The sequence below is a fragment of the Macrobrachium nipponense genome, chromosome 13, assembly GCF_015104395.2.
Source record: "Macrobrachium nipponense isolate FS-2020 chromosome 13, ASM1510439v2, whole genome shotgun sequence".
NCBI lineage: Eukaryota > Metazoa > Arthropoda > Malacostraca > Decapoda > Palaemonidae > Macrobrachium > Macrobrachium nipponense.
The window spans coordinates 6,262,435-6,284,262 of NC_087206.1; the positions used below are offsets into that span (position 1 = coordinate 6,262,435).

The 21,828-nt window shown below is 34.3% G+C and overlaps 1 protein-coding gene across 13 annotated transcripts in view; it reads right to left on the bottom strand.

The window, feature by feature from the left end:
* The window catches only part of LOC135225613 (AP-1 complex subunit gamma-1-like), a 65,445-nt gene that overhangs the window by 26,164 nt on the left and 17,453 nt on the right, over positions 1-21,828 (bottom strand). For 10 of the 13 annotated variants that reach the window (XM_064264915.1, XM_064264910.1, XM_064264912.1 and 7 more), the window contains 5 exons: positions 21,637-21,783; positions 20,738-20,976; positions 20,108-20,184; positions 9,748-9,765; positions 1,271-1,366 (listed from right to left, as the gene is read on the bottom strand). In XM_064264915.1, coding sequence (XP_064120985.1) covers positions 1,271-1,366; positions 9,748-9,765; positions 20,108-20,184; positions 20,738-20,976; positions 21,637-21,783 — 577 coding nt within the window. The remainder of the gene's footprint in view (positions 1-1,270; positions 1,367-9,747; positions 9,766-20,107; positions 20,185-20,737; positions 20,977-21,636; positions 21,784-21,828) is intronic. The other 3 variants (XM_064264911.1, XM_064264918.1, XM_064264913.1) reach the window with 1 other exon arrangement.

The window sequence follows — 21,828 nt, forward strand, 5'->3', positions numbered from 1 at the left end:
AAGATGACGTATCAGTCACCAACAGTGTCAAGGGAGAGCTTTCTGATGACACCTTGGTGGCCCTACGCGGCTTCTTCCTCTTTTTGTACAGTTCCCACTGCTCCTCTGACCAAGACACAAATATCACAGGTTAAGTCCCGAGAGCATTCACGCCCTCGGCACCTTGCACACAGCGGATGAGGGTTCACAACATCGCTGGACCTGAAATCCCCACACTTTCGGCTTCCCACTCCAGGGCACACTCTCCAGTTGGATGGGGGGCGCAAGCGCTTCTCCAATTCGTGGGGCTGCATAATCAATCCAGCGATGCAATACCACAAAAACAAACAAATAACAAATAAGAGTACTTACAGTCACTTCACACTAGTATTCTAAGAAAGGCAAGTAAGCTTGAAACTATCTCATGACAGAGGTGGGCAGAGAGGCGAGCTTACGTCTTCACCCGACGGCGGTCGAAAGCTAAGTGGTATGTTTACCTCCAGTCAGACGGGACTCCCGACCATCGGACAAGCAGTTACTGCCGAACTACCTTGTTAGTAAATCTTACGACCAGTCCAGCTGGCGCTGAATAGTAATTCCTTGTGTAAAGGACCGACGGTTTGCATAACGTGTCTAAACAAAGTAATATGTAAGAGCTGAGCATTTGCGTGCATGCACACACACACACACAAAACTCTTAGTAGAGTAACATTTCAGCTACTTTGTAAATGAAATTACCAAAATGAAACTGGTAGTAATATGGTTAAAGCTCAATTCCTAAAGTAACTTGTCAACTTTCACATATCACAGAAATGTGTGAAAACAATCCTATTCCTTTCTACAATGTTGAAAACACCAATTCAGTATTTCAAATATTTGCATTAATATTGTTCTTGGAACTCTTAAATCTAAGTTATAAGATATAAGATAGTTCTATAGACCTACAACCCCTGAACTTTGCAGTTCCAAAGGATCTTTACTTCTCACACTGCTGGACTGTGGAACGGCCTCCCTGAAGATGTCATGCAATTGGAACTTGAAAATTTTCAAGCAAGGATGCAATGGATTACTACCCTAATGCTATTCTCCTTGCATTTTAATGTATTCTTTCCTGTTTATCAATTTAATTTTAGTGAGAGCTCTTCTTTCTATATTTCCCATTACCTTCTCTTACTGCCTAATGTGCACCATACTCTGGAAGCTTGAATTTCAAGTTCATGGCCCCTGTGGGCTTGTTCCGTTGGATTCATAATCTGAATAATGATATTATACATTAAACCAGCTTACATACCTGTAGAAAAGGATCAGACACCCCCTGGACGTCGTGTTCTGGAGAATACCCTGCCATTATTAAATTCTTGAGGATACGGACTAAGTTTGGAACAATCTGAAAATTGCAACATTGTTTAGAAATCACATTCTTTCAACATTTATTTATGTATAAGAATCACTACAGAGAAAATTTTTAACATTTATTTATGTATAAGAATCACTACAGAGAAAATTTTTAAAACTACAGCAATCATTATTACCTGTCATTTTCAAATTTGGGCCACCCATAACAAAGGAAGGCAATTAAGCTTGACAAAAACACATGCAGAAAAAAAAATCTTAAATTTTGAAGTTGTTTCTTTTCTAAACATATTTTTCGACCTCCTTCACCAGAGTTCTAACACTGATGTATAAGAACATTGAAATGAGTGCGTATCTTCCGATTGCTAAAGTTTCCATAACAAAGAATGACGAAACGCTACATTCAGAAGTAAAGCCTACCTCCTGATGCTACTAAAATATAACAATATGTATTGACAAAAAAAAAAAAAAAAAAAAAAAAAAAAAAAACAAAAAAAAAAAAAAAAAAAAATTACTCTCCCAATCCACAGTAATACATCAGCACTTAAAATAACTACAGGCAGTCCCTGGGTTATGACGGGGGTTCCGTTCTTGAGACCCGTTGTAACCCGAAATTCGTCGTAAGCCGGAACATCATAAAAAATACTAAGAAAACCTTACTTTTAATGCTTTGGGTGCATTGAAAACTATGTAAACTGCATTCTTATTGCATTTTCCAACCAAAAACCTTCAAATATTGATTATTTTGCATTTTTGGTGTCATATTTCATCTGCCAGATGAGCGTTGTAGGCGTCGTAACCCTGGAAATAATGTCTGATGAATATAATTGAGAAGCGCCTTAACCTCGCAACGTCGTAACCTGAACCCGTCGTAACCCGGGGACTGCCTGTAATGTGCAAGTTGTCATAATTCTTGGGTCAGACCATTCCACCCAAACAGTAAGCAGTCACTCATAAGCAGTACAGCAAGTTTAATATACTATGCAATCTTTAGCCCTGGTTAAATTTCACAAAATTTACTGTCACAACAGAAACCAGTGCAATATAGAAATACTTTAAATAACTTTATTAACAACAACTATGTTTGTTTTCACATAAGATTTTCTAAAATATATATATATATATAATAATATATATATATATATATATATATTATATATATATATATATATATATATATATATATATATATATAGATAATATATATGTATATATATATATCTAGAAGAGGCAAGACTTTAGTGTGCTGAAGGCGGCCAAGAATGCATCAACATAGACTCAAAGAGTCAGAAACAAGCAAGAGAGAAAAACCGTTTATCTTAAAATATGTGAGAAAAAAAGGCAATTATGGAAGCCACTATGGACTTAAAACTATGACAACTAGAAAGAAATCTTTTAGCAACCCACACTCAAAAATCACAAAACTAATGCTAAACATCTATATAAAACTGTCACAAAGAAAATAGCATTCATAAATATATTGGACCCACAGTATTCGCGGACTCTCACATTCATGGATTTCTCTCGGGAACATTTCCCCGCATTATTCCCGGAAAATTCGCACATTCGCTGTATCTTTCTATGAGAAATATCCACAAATTCCTGTTTTTTTTTATTTCATCATAAAATGCACTTTTTGTGATAAAACTATTAAAAAACTGTGTATGAAAATTTTAGTGGGTGTTTCTTGAGTTTTAGCTAACAAAATAGGCTGTTTTTAGCATTTTTATAGGGGTTCCAAACATTTGCGGGTTCTACCTATTCACGGGGGGTCTGGTATGCATCCCCTGCGAATACGGGGGGACCACTGTACATGTATTGCTAATTTGTGATTCAGTACTGATGCAATGCCTCGCCTATATAGCACACCATCAAATATTTCTACACAAGAGTCAGCCACAAGAAGGAATAAATTCAGTACAGCGTTCCATTTGTATATTTGGGGACGGATGCGTACCAGACCGGCCAACGCCCATGAGAGTGGCTAGAATCCGCAAATAGTTGAAATCCTTATAGTAAAAATGCAATTAAAACTGCCTATTTTGTTAGTTATAACTAAAGAAAGTCCCACTAATAATGTTTATACCTGTTTTTTTTAACAGGTTAATCACAAAAAGTGCATTTGATGATGAACTTGATAAGGAAAAGGGTATTTGTGAATATTTCTCATTTAAAAATACTGTGAATAGGCAAATTTTCCACAAATAATGGGGTATATGTTCCAGAGAGAAATCTGTGAATGCACGAGCCCACTAATCTGGAGTGCGCGAATACTGGGGGTTCACTGTAATACTCTTCCTAAAGAAGAGAGAACAATGAACACTAGAAAATGCCATCACACCTCATTACTAGCTTTTATCAGCACTGTTCATTTTTATTTTCTCCCTCAAGAAACCTCAGTATCATGAAACCAATGTAAAGTATTTCCTTTCTTCATTTTAGTATTTGTTGCACAAGTTCTTTAATAATGTCACTTCTAACAGAAGCTCTTTGCAACTTTAAGGGGTAGGTAATTCTGAAAACTAGATGACAGTAGTTTGGTACTAACAAAAGAACATTAACTTCAGAAAATCATAAGTATTAAAATACTAATTAAAAGCTAAATGAACACTAATTGAATGCTAACAGAATAGTAAACACAGTGGCTACTTTTCTTCCCAATTAAAAAATTGACAGAAAGACAGAAGAAAGAACACAATAATAGACTCCAAATCAGTCTAATCTTACAGCTTTATCAAAAAAAAGTCTGATAGACAACTTAACATCTAGACATTCAAAATACTATTACAACACAAGTTTCTCTTCAATCATTCATCAAACAAAATCATGTATTGCTTCTAAGTTTTGCCTGAACAACCACCAAAACATAAAAAAAAAAAATTAAAATTGGTGCAAAAGCATGGAATGTCCTCAACATCCACTTCTGAATGGTGTGCACTGACATCCAAACTATGACAACACATCTCAACTCATTTGTTTTTCCAGTTGCAAAATGATCCCTGCCTCACAAACCTATCAAGGTTAATGTTAATGGTACTGCACTATATTTCCTTCAAATGTATCACCAAAATAAAGTACTCTTGAATTAACTCATACCTAGTTCAGAAGTACTGTACTAGAATGCATTACAAATCAAAAGTTCTATTTGATAGTCCAACCACAGTCAAGATTTGTAGTGTGAATTTTAAAAACCTGCTAGAGCAAAATTTCATTTGCTAAATCAATTGTTTCATCAAATGAAGAGATTCCATCCAGTTATTCTACAAAATCTGTTTAGACTTTTCCTTAGTTGCTGGCTTAAATTAGGTACTAAACCAGACTGTGCTTTATTCTGAAGACTAAGTTTTGTTCTTAACACTTCCAAACAGTACTTAACTGTTATCAGCACCTCCATTTGTTCCATGCCTAGACTAAAGGATTGACAAGCATGGAGAATATTTTTTTGAAAATGTCTGGGAGGGATGCCAGTCTTTTGAAAATGCCTGGGAGGGATGCCAGTCTTAAAAAATTAGACTTAAAATATATAATAATTAGTCTATTGTAGCACAAAAGTTATATGCAACACCACCTCTCAACTACCACTAGGTAGTTCTATCAAAAGAGGATTCCTTCAATAAGTGAAGTCATACAATAAAAAAATGGAAAACTTAATAAAGGATTAGTGTTACTCACCAGTGTATTTCACTATAAAGTGTACTGCACTTAAAAGCCACATTCTTCATTAGGGAGGCCTAGTGCTAGGATTAAGCAACCATTGTCAATCTCCCATACACCAGTCTTAGATGAGAGCTGAATAGCAGGTGTGACCCCAAGGTTACACCTGCTTTGAATGACTCCTGAAAAACACCTCTCTATGTTTTGCTTCCCCCAAGAAATAAGACATTTGTGCTTAAAGCAGGACCAAAGAGAAGAATGAAACAAAAGGATTCCTCTTCCAATCAAATTCCCATTGTTGCTAACCATAAGTGTTGAGCACCATGCTGTGCACAATCATAATTGAGTGATATAAGCACTTTGACACTACGTACTGGTACTAGTGAACATGCACTGAAGTGCTATGCCAAAGAGCACTGCCATTGCCATCAGCTTCCAATGTGCATTAAAAAGGTGCAAATTTCTTATTTTTGAAGAATACCTTGATGTCATTCAAATTTACATTGTAAAGCCTATTTACAGTAATCTACTGAGCCTCAAAGGCTATAAAATCAATAACAAGGACATTTATGGCAGTCCCAAGGAGTCCTAGAGATTCTTTGCTGCACCCATGAGTACCTTGGCTGCATTGCCTTCTGTCATATTTTTCATCTGCTTCATTTAGTCTTGCAACTTTGCTGTCCAACTCCTAAAACTTTCTTGTTCAAAATTTCCCCTTTCAATTCAGTGCAAATTTTTTAGATCAGTCACATCAGCTGAGAAATGTTATGTTCATGTTAGAAAGAGGAGGAGGAAAAAAAAAAAAAAAAAAAAAAAAAAAACAAAAAAAAAAAAAAAAAAAAAAAAAAAAAAAAAGCAAGCAAGCTTTACCTTATGGAGAAAAAATTTCCTTCCCCTAACGCCAACTTGTTAAGTTGAGCAATTCCGACAGTATTTCTACAAGAGTCATCTCCAGGATAAGTCACTCATTTCAACAGTCGCTTATTGCAACAATCAGTGTTTCTAACTAATGTATGTACAAGTCTGTATGCAAGTCCTATTCAGAAAAAATTAATTTTCTACTGTAGCAACTAATATCACAGCCCTCGAAGAGCTTTAATCTGACTTATCATCACAAGATCATTTCTTTATTTACAATTCATTTGAAATATTCAAAAGTAAAATAACTTCACCCATGACCTGTTTCCTAACATGCCTAAATGAGAAGGGTCCATTCAAGCTAAAAAAAAAAAGTTTGTCTTCACAAATTAACAATAGAAAAAGAACTCAGGGCCTTAGCCTCCAGACAGTTCTCCAATATAGTAATTGAAGCACACAAGAGCTGTATTTAGCAGCTTAATCTTGAACCCTCCTGTCACTACAATAAACTACCAGTTTCATCTTTACCGGTTATATTTAAATTTTTGCCTAAAACCTCAATTGTTGGTTGGTTCAATTACTTCTCCACAAACAATGGTATTAGAAAATTTTTCTCCAAACATCTAACCCTGATTGATGAGACCATTTGAGACACGTAACTGAATAGCAATAAGTAATTACCATAACACTGGTACAGACGAATTATTAGTCAAAACCTCCTGCAAATGATTCTCAACAGAGTAGAGTCACTCAGTGTTAAAAGCCCAAATTTTCAGCAATTTACCATTAAAAACAAGTGAAAAGGAACCTTCTGACCACAAGACAGGAATGAGGCAAAAGACATCCTTCCTTCATCACTATAAAGCTGTCAATTCCAGAGGAAAATGCTATATTTTTCTCTCATATTTGTGTTTGCATACAGATTAGGTAACAAACTAAATTCCCATTCTCAAACGCACACACAAATACAACCTAAAATTCACATTCTCAATAGTCTTATAACACATCAGTTAAATAATGACCAAGGTGTACCTGTACACTGTGCTTCGTAAAAATAAGTGTACCATCATCAAGCCAAAAGATTAAGCTGGTCTTACACGACTATGCAAATGTGCTGAAATTGTCATGTACTTTATGGACAATAATCCCTTCCCATGTCCAAGTCTTGATGAGTGTGTTAAAGGCATCATTAACAGGCATGCTTCTCTCCAAGCAGAGGGTCTAAAACCTCATGGTCTGCAAATCTGAACATGCGTAAATCCATAATGCATTTGCCTCATGCAAATTACATGAAAAAATAATAACCTAAAAACAAGAAAATGTCCACTATCTACCATTTACAAGAAAATTCAGGTTTAACTTCTGTGAACTTAACTATCAACTTTTTTTTAAATCTGTATTTAGGTTTTCCTCATAAAAAAATATAGTTCATTTAGCTTTATACATCCTAGGATGACACCAATAACACCCTAAAACATAAAGGTTTCAACAATAAAAAGTTTCAATTAATATCATCTTTCCTTCTTTTGAGCTTGTCATCAGAGCAAACAGTTTAAACTAATGACTAATTTCCAGAACTTCTCCAAACACACCCGAAGAAAGAATGTTAAAGAATTCCAGTCATGAAAAACGACTAGGCCTTACACAATATTCAAAAAAATTACTGCCACACAAAACAGCAAATCCTTACTTGATACTTAAACTACAGACTTGAATGAAGTCTATGGGAAAAGATTCCTTCTGAGAAAAAAAAAGTAAAGGCATCCTTTAGCCAGGATAAGTTGGCTGATTGGTCAACACCATTAATTTTTAAACTCAAGCCACAGAAATAGTAAATAGGAATACATATTAGGTAGCACGGATTCTAAAGCACAGGGCACTAGTAAACAATAGCCCCTACAAGACTGGTATACAGAAGCACTTTAATGTGACTTGTCCCCAACTGCAACTTAAGAAAACCTTCCAAATGGATACAAAGCAAGCAGCACAATAATTTCAGTTACGAGACTTTGGTAATACTTATTGTATGGCATTTTCTTTTGATACATGTAAAAATTAGCACCTTTTCCTTTTCTTTTGAAAGGCATTTTTCTGCAAGTGATACATGTAGAACCTGGAGAGGAGGCTGCATCAGATGATACATTTTTAGTTTGCAAAGCCCTTACTTTTGCTTTACATCTTGAGATATCAACTCAGTACAAAGCATGAACTGAAAGGGGTTACTATAAAATAGTTAAAAGACTGGGCTAGGGAGAAAAAAAAAGGGGCTTAAAAGGCTGGTACTAAATTAAAAAGTACGGTATTTGTTCTATCAGTTATGAATACTGATATGGGAGACAACCGGATATTTTACCCAATAAGACTGATAAAACTCATACATAAATGTGAGAACACTAAACACTAAAATTGAAAGCCAATACTGCATTGTCTTTATAGCAATGCTGTTCTAAAAATAACAATACAATGCCCATGGCCTCCAAATTCTGAGCTGTAATTAACAAAACACAGAGGTCACCTGCAATATTAAGGCAGCATAAACCAATTTTTATATTGAAGATCACACTAAAAAAATATAAAACATCTTCATGCACAGGAAATTATCCAACAATCCATATAAAAAAAAAATGCAAAACTACAGTTATTTTACTCAGCTCTGAAAGAATTTTGAATCTTCAGAACTTTCACAGCCTCAGGCTTATATCAACTAATCATAAATAAAAAACTTTCAACAAGCAGACAAGCCTTGACTCTAACAAAATCGATATACACCAATTATGTACCTAACCACAATGAAAAAACCAATAGATACCCAAATTATGCAAATCCAGTTTTCATAAACTTTGTTAATTTCATCTCCAAAGATCAATAACTGAAACTAAATCATGAAGTTGAAATACTGGCTTATTCAGTATTTCAACTAAACAATTTAGTTTCTAGAATTTTTAGTTTTCCAAAATAATTCTTATCTCTTATTCTGCACTGCAGTCAGACTGGCTTGAGATCAAAGTAGAATTAAAATGTTCTTCCATTAAATCTACATTATTAATGACAGCCGGTACAACTAGAATGCAATTACATACTGTGTACCACAATCCCTTACTATTCCAATTAAAAAAAATTTCTGAATCATTATAAAGGCCAGGGTCAGATTCTAATTCTATCTGGCATTGGTTTGCCACATCCAAAGATTTGGGAAAAAAAAATATTCAAAATGTTACTCAATCAATTACTATAAGAATTTCCTATTAACTTTCAAATTAACAAAACTGGTCCTCATCAAGATAGTAAAATGCGTCAACATAATTGTAATTCTCCTGATTAGGAAAGTCTGGGGAATAATGTACAGTATTTGCCAATATCACAATCACTTACAAATTCATTCAAAGCCCTTCTATTACTGTAGTAGTAGTAAACCAAACTCAATATTACTATGTACTTTCACTTTAGAACCAACATTTGCATTCCTAATCAAGACACGACAGGTGGCTGTCATCGACTAAAATGTTACAAGAAAAAAATACTACTCTACACAGTTCATTCCAGAGAAAATATATAGTCAAGTGACCAACTTTTATCTAAATGGCTGTGTGGTGATTCTTAACATTACTTGCAAAGCAGATATTTACAAGCTGCTCAGCAGAAGAAATCTGTCAGTCAACCCATTCCTAGAAAGTCTACTGGATGCATCCTTTCACATAAGATAAACAAATATATGCAAGAGGATAAAATAATGTTCATCTCTATTCTGTGTACGGAGCAGACTAATAAAAGACATGCAACTCATGCCCATTGCACTGAACCAAAACAGATGAGCATAAAGTTCAAAAGCAGAGAGTGGGCAGAATTCTCCGCCACCACCAACGCAGTGAGGCCAAATAGAAGGCTATTAAAAAGTTGTATTACCTCTGAATGCTCGGGATCCTAGGGCAAATAGAGGCGCGTTGGGTGGAAGGGGAAAAAACACATGCCACTGTTAGTACAACATAAAACAGTTTCATTACTGTACTGTTTTATGGACACATACAAACAAAATGCTATGAGGACACCTAAAAATTACAATACAAGATTAGTCAAGAACATTATACTTGCAACAACCTGATATGCATTTTCATTATAAAAGTTCTTATATCTAAATATCTGCGCTACATAAAAAAAAGCCTAACTTGCCTACTTGCATGTCTCCAACCCTCTATTCTTCTAGCAACTTTCTCTCTACAAAGCACATTGATAAAAAAAAAAGGAAAAAGACACAAACTCACACCTACAGTTACCTTTACCCAAAAATAAAAATAAGTCTTTTAATGATGGGAAACTATATAAAAATAACATCTCTATGACTATCATAATCAAAATCTCACAAGTGTTTAAACAAAAACAACAAAAGATTCTACTCCACTTATCTACAAAAATGATTTAGATCTAAGTCAAAATTATTTCATGGAAGAGAAAAATTGTTCCAGGTAGACCAAAAATACTATATGTATATACACTCATTCCACTGTACAAAACAAAGCTCACTAGTAGGCACCACTCTTCATACCTCACCACCCAAAAAAGGCCTCTTCAACTGAAAATATTTAGAAGCACTAATACAAATTCATTTTAAGTATGCCTTAACACCAGACTAAAATTAAGTAGACTATTTTTAAGCAGAAATTTCTAACCTTATATAATTGTATAAAACAAGTGGATAATAAAAGATTTGTGAGAAAAGATATTAAACCAAAGTTATTTCATTATGCTTTCAACCACTGTGGTGAGCAGCCTCAAGAATTTATTTCCACAAGGAAAAACATGGCCTTTTAAATGAATTTCTTCAAAATAGAGGAAAAATCATGTCATAAAAAAAGAAAAACTTTTTTAACTAACACAATCCCTATCTGAAGAAAAATCAAGGGGCTTCAACACTGTACACAGTGCCAGTATGTAAATTCTGGTGAAATCAAACCTTCACATTAACCGCAAGAGATACTAAATAGCCAACAACATAAGATGATACATAAACAATGGCTATCTAGACCAAAAATTGTAACTGATCATAACACACAAATCCAGTCCACTTGCTTGACCTATGAACATTGACAAAATAATGAGGTCAAGAATTTAATCCAAAGTGCGGCACAAAACCTGTTTGTAATCACATATACCAAAGGGTACTACTTTAATGGATCAGAAGGAAGCAAAAGAGAACAGTCATGAGCTGCTGCAAGGAATCAGAATTTGATGATAAGAGTATTTCCATCATGATTTCTCAAATATTATTACTCTTGCTGTTCAATTGCAAATCATTATATATAATTCCAAAAACCATTAACTTGACAAGCAAGCTCTAGTTTTGTTTATGCAGAGGTTTTAGATGCCCATGTTATTTGCGAGACAATCCCACCAGCTATCATGTTCATAGACATCACTCACAAATGATAGGCAGTCAGAGCTGGAGAAACAAACAGTTGGAAAGATGTGTATAGAAACAGGTATCACATAAAACAGCAGCAGCTGAGGTACCAATATTGGCCTTCAAGTTGCATAAATGATGTTATATAAATTATCATTTTACCCTGATATCAACCATCTCTAAGGGAAGTTCTTATATTATCCCTAAATGAAATCATCAGAAAACAAATTAGCTGAGACCATCACCCAAAGAATGTTCCAAGATACAGCTTCTTAGTGAAAGTTCTGGCAACTTTTGAGTAAGTATACATCCAAGAGAACGACAAAGATAAAATGCATACTAAATTCCTGTAACAGCCTCCCACTGAAGGAAACAGGTCACGGATAACTTTAACAAGGTCATAAAGAAGAGTGATTTTCATGATCACTTCTAAAACAAAATAATTACTTCCATTACCTTCTGGAAAAGCAGCAGTACACCAGCCCGAGAAGAGTCTACTTGCGACTCAGAGGTCTGGAAAAACTAAGCCCTATTAATAATAATAATAATGGAAAAGCAATAATTGTCGATGCCTTCTGACAAAACTTATACTGCAGATGAAAGTTAAGGCATACTTAAAACAATGGTTTGTATGCTGCGCAATATGTTAAAAATTTTATCTATCAAGACGTCTAAATAATCAACTGATGCAATCTTCCTAGTGTTCCCCTGGCTAATCTCCCAAAAAGTTTTGCACTTTAATACTATTTGACTGGTCTGGGTTAAGTGGCAGTTGGCAAGGAAGAAGTATTATCCATGCAAAAAAATAAATAAAAATAATTTTGGTCCCTCTGCCAATGAAAAGGACTGCAACAGAAAACTTGCATGAACGAGTCTTTTTCTAATGCAAGACTAACAATAGTTACGAAAGTGCATTCACACTGTGTCACGTAACAACACATTCACACCTCAAAGTGGTGTGTATCTGGAAGTGTTAAGATCTGTCCTGTAAGTATACATCTTAAAACTCAGAAGTGTCTTTAAGTAATAACACCATTGCAGATGCAAAAGATTACAAGTACATTCCATACTTTTCATTTGTAATACGTGTAATCAGGTATTCAGTTATTTATATTCTCAATTATAGGATTCATAACATTCACAATTATCAGTCTATATAATATAGTAAATAGGTTATGCAATACTATTTTCAAAATGTGTTTCAACCAAAACAAATATAACAAAACTCTGATATAAATACATGTGTAGCATCAACTGGGGTACTAGTTCTATTTAAAAGTTCCTCAATTATCAATTTTGGAAAGTTCTATATAAATACTGCTCTTGCTTTAAACAACCATGAGAAGAAAAAAATGTGTAATTAACTATATGTAGAGAAGTAAAGTATAAATAACAGTATACAGAGACCCAGAAAAATTATTACAGCTGCACTGTGCACAGACATCATAATAAAACTGGGTAAAATTTAACAAACAAGACTACTTACACACTCTGAGAAGTTATAATATTAATCTGTAGAGTTCTTGGGTTTTGCACAGATTGTTACACAATAAAATCCACTAAGAAATCTTGGCAGTGATTTAGTCTGCAAAAATTACGTATATCAGTTGTCCCTCTAAACTTATTACTACTGTACTGTAATGTACTCAATAACACCAGTATCAAAGTCACCATTCAAATAAATACTACCAATTAAAATCAAGTCACAAAGTAAAAAAAATTTGTCATAACTTTTTTCTTTACTAATCTCCCAACTTTTTGTCCAATTAAAATTTTGCTCTTCGTACAACTATTCATGGATTGGGTTTATTTTAAAGATTTGTTTTAAATAGTTCAAAATCTTTTTTTTTTTTTTTTTTTTTTTTAGATGATGACTGACCACATCAGAAAACAGGAAATGAAGGTTGACCATTCAAGTAACAATATTTTATGTAAAAGTAGTTTTAAAGCATGACAGGCTCTACTTTGAAGACAGACACACCATCATGTATGTCGTACAACGTTTATAATAAACGATCCCAAGAAGAGCAGAAACAATTTTCATGTTCTAAAAACAAAATGCAGAGCATTATTTCAATTTGGGGCTATGCATGTGTATGTCACATTACATGTGAATGAATAGAACAAAGGAAATGGACACATTTAAAACTATAGATACACAGACAATTACCCTAAGGAGACTAGATTCATGCTCATGTGAAGCAACAGACTATTCCGAATTCTCTAAAATAACAAAATAAAAAAAAAGCCACAAATTCTAAAAGCTTGACAATTTTCAGCCAGTTATCCTAGAACCACAGTGGTTTCCATGCCCTCCTAAAAATCTAAATACAGTAGATGAGTTAGCCTTTAGTACATACCAGGAAGTTCCTTGAACACTGATGGAACAAGACTACAGACAATGGTACTGTACTTGAACATGGGTAAAGACCACAAACAGAAAATGATTTTGCGACACAAGTTTTGGCTATGAATGATGCCTCTACCACAATTATTAAAGTGAAAAATTAAAATAACAACAACTACCATACAATCTAGCACAAAATACAGTTAATGGGTCAATGCAAATATATTTATTTTCTTTACTTTAGGTCACTCATATCCTTAGAACAGTCACTTGCTATATAAGATACCCATGACACTTGTCCAAGTAGGCATGTTACTAACCGCACTTACTAATGCAAGATAAAGGCAGATTACTCAGTTGTGTCCAAATATAATGGCCACATGATCGGCCTCTACCTACCGCTTCTATTCAACAAGACCAAAATCAAGGAATATAGACAAGATGCAGCTCTCAGTAAATCAGAAAGTTAATATCAACCGGTCAATTGATTTATACTGACCTGGTCTCACAAAAACAGGCTACTAAGGCTATAAACAAATATTTGCTTATTGATCATTAAATATCAATCATTAGAAGACTAAAAGTACAATAAAAGTACAATAACACTCTTCACACTATGGAACCACAGAACCTCAAACCAATTAACCAATCATTTATCCCTTCACCATGACATATCTACCAACAATGCCTGGTTGCTACTCTAAATAGGTAACACACAAAATTCCATATGTAATTTATAGCTGCACCTAGCACATTCATAACAGACTTCCTCCCAGGCTTGACATCACCATCTAATCTATTACTTTCTGGCAAAAAAACTTCAGGTTTATCACAAAATTCAACCAGCATCAAAATAAGACCCAATAATGGTTGTACATTAACCCTTTGGGATTACAGACTCCAAAGACATCCTATAACATCATTCACTGAAAATTTTCAATAAGTTTCAATTTGTCATTTACTAAAGTTTTTTTTCCATTCTGTACGCTGCAATGGATTGAAGCAGTTTTCCACCGTGAAAAATTAATATAAAAAGAAAATCATTTCCAGTTTTTCAATCAGGAAGAATAGATTTTGACACAGTCAAATTTTGGGGTCCCAGAAATCTCAAAGGGTTTAAAATATACCTCTAATTTACTAGATGCTTTTGACAACAATAAATCTGAGTAAACTTTCATAATGATTCATCTGAGGACCCACAGTAATATGACATATATATAAAAACAATAAAGAACACTGTCACAACTTACAAGAAGAAAATGACATGACAAAGACAAACCCAAATTATAAAGAGATTCTCATCACTAATGTTAAAACAGCAGTTAAAATTTATCAGCTAAATTAAAACTGCCACATAAATACATTGTTACATATATAAAGGATGATAAAGGATGAAAATCAGCATAAGACAGTAACAGGAAAAGGACACCCCTATGGAAGACGCCAGAGAAAATGGAATGAAAGGACACCTATATAGAAAGAAACCAGAGAAAATGGAATGAAACAACAAAGTGATAGAGCTGGGGAAAGACAAGGGGGACTACCTTTGGTGTGCTTGGTAAAGAATACTGTAAGTGGTAGTCCTACATAGAAGAGATCAGTTTAATGAGGATTCATTTCTTAAACATTAATAGTAACACGACAATGATGATAGTTGCCCAGTTTTACCACTGCCTGACTAAATAAATATGCAAAACATTCTTATAAAAACACAGAAGACCACAGACTTGTCTGACAGAATTCAAAATAGTAATCTGCCCTTACATAAGAAATGAAGTAGAATTAAGGTGGTAAGAGTAAGAATGAAATCGAATATACCATAGGTATGATTACTAACGTAGAATGTTGACTGTTACAAAGTAATTCACCCAAACTATAAGAACATGGTGCCACAAGTTACTACTGCACCAAAGTTACCATTGCCAACTCCCAGAAAATTAAACACCGAGAACTCGACCACTAACAACTCCCAGAAAATTCAACACTGAGAACTCATAACTATGTAGATGAAACTCTAAAGCAGTTGGCAGTTTGATAATCAACAACAAGTAACAGACATCTTACAAACACCAGCATTCTGGCAACATTAAACAACACTTTTCAGTTGCTCCCATAAGATCCAATATATTTCAGTAAGGGCCAACCAAGGCAAAAAGAGACCTCAGAATCACTCAGTAGCCACTAATGGACAGAGAAAGGCAGGGTGAACACATGGGACAAGAGCTAGCTGGCAGTCTTACTTTTCTACATGACCCTTATGTCCCAATGACTATCCTTTTAACTGATCTCTAGATTTCTGGCGAGCAAAATATGGAAACAAATGCCATACGTACTTGCAAATTGTACTATATATTGCATTTTATGGGCCAATAACCATGTCACTAGTCAAGTACTAGTGCAGTTTGTAGTTCCTACAAACCACTAAACACAAAAGAAAATTGGTCAAAATTCCATATAAAGACCACTAGCTACTTTACTGCCACTAAACAATTTTAAAATCATGGTCTTTAAGTACCCAGTTAAAAATAAAACCACAATCACAGAATTATACTAACTCATTTTAACTAAACAACTGAATAAGGTATAAAATCTATAAAACAATAACTTGGGTCAATTTTTTTCATTGGCTAAGAATGACATATAATACAGAAGGTTCCTAATATTTTCCTGCATGTGTTTGAAGCAGACACCAAGTGATTCAAATTACATAAGGCAACTACATCTGAACCTCCTGTGAACCTATACAATATTGAAAAATGAATTCTTAGTCTTATACCTCTTACATATATGTAAGCTCACTGAACCAGTGGAGTCCACTTTACACACGCTATACAGCACATAACTATGATATAGAATCTTCAAAATCAAGAATCCACACTGATGAACTTTAATGATATACACAGCATCTCTGGTATAGTACTACACCTCAAAAGTCACTATTAACATTTTAAAGAACTTTTACAAGTCCACAGGATAATTTTCAATCCAATCCACCGTCAAATAAAAAGATGTGAAATGATTAAGTATTTAACCTGCATTTATCATGTATTCAAAACTAACAAAAATTTATAGTGCAATATTAAAATTAAAAGTTATATTAGGTTTCAATCACTGCATATCTCAAGAGAATTAACTGGCCTCACAGTTATAACAGAAAATTCTTCTACCTAAGAAACAAAAAGTAAATAAATTGTTCTCAACATTTCAGTAAGTTATGAGATGTGAGATACTGTAGCAAAAATATTTATGAGATACTGTAGCAAAAATATTTATAAGTTTAAAAAACTAAAACTTGTAAAAATTAGGACAAAACTTCCCCAGTTGATGCTAAATAAAATTTTGAAGTCTGTATATATGTTGATTTCTTTACATTTCACAAAATTTAATGTGAAAATGCTAGTGATGATTCCAAATTAACAATGCATAAAAGTGTATTTGTAAGTAGGTGTTACATGTTTTGTATATATTCACAACATTTCATTCATTCCTCATCCCCTCAATCTCTTTCCTTTACAAATGCCATTACCACTTAGGCACGTAAAACATGTGAGAGAGAGAGAGAGAGAGAGAGAGAGAGAGAGAGAGAGAGAGAGAGAGAGAGAGAGAGAGAGAGAGAGAGAGAGAGAGAGAGAGAGAGAGAGAGAATGTCTGTATTTTCACAGGCGAGAGAAAATCCTTCTCAGCATTATGGTGTTATTTTTTTTTTACCAGTCACTGTACACAGAGTTAGGATCACAACATTCACCAAGAGCATTTCTCTACAATACATTATTTTCAAAGGGTCTCAAACATCTTATCGTACTGTATTTATTTTCATAAAACCTTATCTTTCTACACATTGCCTCCTAATTGCATTCAACGAAGTCAAACAAATTCTACCCAATACCCTAACAATTGTTTAGTGCTACACAAAATCAATTGCTCAATGAAACCACTAAACTAGTTTAAGTACCTATTTATTTAATTTAATTAATAATTGGCATCAAATATCATAAAATTGTTTCATAAACATAACCCTTGCTTTACAATTGCATTTTGAGTCCACCAGCAACACTTATTTCAGAATTGCAAACCAAGAACAGTAGTCAAATGGGCAAGCAAAACACCCTTTGCCATACAAGGGGACATATTCTTCAGGCCAGCAGCCTTGCCACTTTACACTAGCTGCAATTTAAAACAAATCAACAGGTCAAGTAGAGTAAGCCTTTCAACAAGTTATGTGTTCCTCTGATTTTTCCTGAGACCAGTGATACCATAATTTGGTACCCTTATCTGGTGATGGCCCAATTGAATAAAAAAAAATATAAAAAGGCCTTCTCTTTAATAAAAGATATACAAACCTGGTAGGTAAGAAACAATCATTGTATATACAAGGGAAAAAAATGATCATAAGCCACTTCGAATTACTGAATAACTTTGAGACAGATATTCAAGCTTTAGAACCTTTCATCATGAAGAAAACTTGACCCAATTGGTTGGGATCACTATTGCCATGATTGGAAAAGACTGTGATCCCAAAGAACCCTCACTCAATGAGATGTTACATCTAGTGTCATCCATTTTAGATCAAGAAATGGCACATTAGAAAACTTGTATACTTACATTTTTATTTATTTATTAATCTATTTTATCTGGTGTTCTAATAACTGACCAACTATATCTCTGTATTTACCATTAACTTCTGTTAATTCTTTCAAATGAACACCAAATTCTTCTGAAGCCTGAATTTCAAGTCAATGGCCCTTGTGGGCTTGTTCCATACAAATAGTGTGGCATTTATCTTCTGAATAATAATAATAATAATAATTGCCAAAATGGAGTAATAATTTGCCTAGAAAGAAAAGACTTCTGTTCAAGGCTTTAATATAGCAATGCTGTAATAGCACCTCATCAGAGTAAAATGTTCACAGACTGTACAATGAAAAACAGAATACTTGTGACTCAAAAGGCATAAACTCTCATGATGGTCATGCATTGAAGGTCCAAGAAGGCCAGGAATGTTTCCATCATCCCAGCAGGAGAATAACACTTCAAAAATAGAATATTGCACTGAAGCACATTCCATCACCTCAATTAAAGTCTACTAAAGCCACAGTAGCAGAACTGCAACCAGCTTCCTGATACATAGGGTAACATTTTCTTCAAATACTACTGTGAAAGAATGCTTAGAGTCAAAGGTAATAATACTAGGCACTATCAAACAATACAAACCACAGGCAAGTACCAAGGAGTGAAAAGTAGAACATGAAGCTCTAGTGGGCATTTCACTCTGCATTATATTAAGAGCGCCATTTATCACACTTCCTTACTTATGAGTGACCTTTTCTTTGCATGACACCATCAATCACATTTACTCCAAGACACCTATACGGAAGTAAATTATCTCCTATTCTCAGACAACAATACTGAAAATCCCAATAATCAGAGCATGTAATCCAAGGCTTTTGTAATGGATGGTTGCAAAAACTAACTCAGATCAATATTACCAGTACTTGGTCTACCAAATGAAGAACTAATTGAATCTTCAAACCAATAGCTACTATAAAAACAAATCTCAATAATAACACTGTGTAGCCACAACAAAGCACATGAGCAAAATCCTTTTGGTTATAATAGTACAGTCAATATGTAAGAAAATATTGTGAGAAAAAAGAAAAATACACAAAAAATGAAGTTTTCATAATAAAACTAATATTGTAATACTTACCTGAATAACTGAATTAGCCCTGATCAGTGACCATGGCTAATTCAGGTGTTCAGGAAGTGTATTGCAATATATGTCCTTGTGCACACTGAAAGTTGATACAAAACCAAAACAAATAGGTTACTCATAAATGCATCCACTTCAGGAAGAAAAGTAGCAATAAAAAAAAACAACTATAGTGTGATAGCAACAACAGATACATCTGCTGAAGCAACCTGAAGGAACTGGATTTCTACTTGGTTACCAACACTACTGACTTGTCTGCAATTCTTCAGCTGGTCTCACCACTACAGTGGAGAAAGGGCAATTGCAAAGCAATGACATGTGCTCACATATGACCACAAACATTCAAAGCTACATACCCCTAAAACTTGATACTGATACAGAGCAAAAAGAATGTTAACTGATATGATTGGTAGTTTCAGTGGTATTATCCTACCTCACAGGCTCCATTACAATCATGAAAAACAATACTGCATACCAAAGGACTTGGAAAATAGAAGAAACAATACAAAATTCCCAAGTAATGCTGACTGCTCCATAGACAAAAGCCCCATCAAGGATGCATTCATAAAATTGTATACTGTATCCATATTTGTCTATAAATAAACTATCAAAGTACACTTTCTACTGTAATTAGTAGTTTCCTTGAGAAAATCTTCAAAATCTTTTAAGAAACATTGGTCTCACTCCACATTAATAATAAAAAACACAACAAAACTTCTGGTAATCAAGAGTTACCATGTCTAACCAAATTCTAACAACTTGGAGAGAAAAAGAGTGAGTTTAAAACAGGCATTTTATACAACGAAATTACCTTCTTAAAATGAGCAAGCATATCTGGTGACTGTCGGCACATCTCGGTGATCAAAGTAACTCCTGTTATCAACACACCTGCATCAGAAAAGAAATCATTTATAAAAATATGTTTCCCATCCTTTCCCAAGGCAAACAATACATTCAGGGATTAAAACTAAATGGAATTCATATTTCTTTAACTGAATAGAAATGATTCAATCTCAAGGTTGACTTGAAAAGTTCTTTTCTTTACTGTACTGTAAACTATTATATCTTACATAATAAAACAGCCAAGCACTTTCAGATTTCTAAATCAAGGCAAAATAATCAACACAAGTCCAACAAAGGATGGTTAGACATCAATAAAACTGAAATCAAGAACCCCACCAGACATTAACTATAAAAGGCATGTACACTACAAAACACAAGAGGTTACAGTGAAGGAGTTACTATAATTTATTTAGTTGTCCTAAGGAGGGATGGGAGACTGTCATCATGACAACTTCAAAAGTAAATAGATGACAAAACATTGGTCTATAACAGGTTCACTATGTCGACCTAACAGTATTGCCAAGAAACTCTAACCTATCACTAATGTTAATATAATCCTAATAAAATAACCTTGACACTGAACAAAAGTTTTACTTACCATGATTCTTTTCAGAAAGCAACGATCTTGTGGCTGGTAAATATATTTCCATAAGTTCTGGAACTTTGCAGATGATCCTTAGGGCGCAAACAGCTGCCTTCTTCCGTATGTACGCATTTGAGGACTTTAACAATTTTTCAACCTCTCCCGCTAAATCTCGTGACATTTCAGGAGATGCTATTGCTCCTAAGGTACACAAAGCTAATCCCTGTACAAACTGCGTTGATGAATTTAAATCACTGAAATCAGATAAAACAAAAGCCTCAATAACTTTTAACAATGCAACATTCCAAGTACAAACCACATCACTGTAGTCATGCAAACCAAAAAGTAAAATTCAATGTTCTGCAAGTGAACCAGATTAGTCATTAATTAAAATTCCTAATATCTATCAGCTTAAAAGAAGTAGCCAACCAGCCCAAGAAGATCCTTTATTAGCCTCAGAGGTCTGGACAAACTAATCCTTTACAATAATAATACAGCAAGTAGCCAAAGACTGGAGCTTAAATTACACCTTTTTGTTGGATTGATTACTTCAGTGTCTTCACTGCTCTGGCAATTCAACAAAACATTCTGGACTGATATTTATAACTTTGTATATAAAAAATAAATAAATGTAAAACACCTTGGAATCTAGCCCAAATCACCTTTTTCCAAGGGTCTATGAGCAACAACCTTAATTGTAGGGATCCATCCTTGCCAATGAAGAATAACCAGCAATGAGCTCTCAAGTAGGTCAGAGGAGGGTGGACTAATGCACTTGACTATGGGTATATTGCTAAGCAGTTATATCTTGGCTACAACTCACAGCTACACAGTAGCTATGCTAATTTACATGGAAAACAACACAAAAGTCTTAAAACTTGAAAGCCCAATGACCTGAGACAGGGTATCCTTACTTTTTTAAAGAATTTGTAATGAGAAGGTGAACATCTTGACGTTCATCTAACAGCAGCATGGCACCTAAATACCCTATTCGCTTGTCCGTAAACCGAGGAGATGCAATTAACTTGAGGCACTCCATCTGACCAAAATGGGCAGGATACCTGGAAGAAAATAGCTCAACATTAGAAAATATGTTAACCAAACAT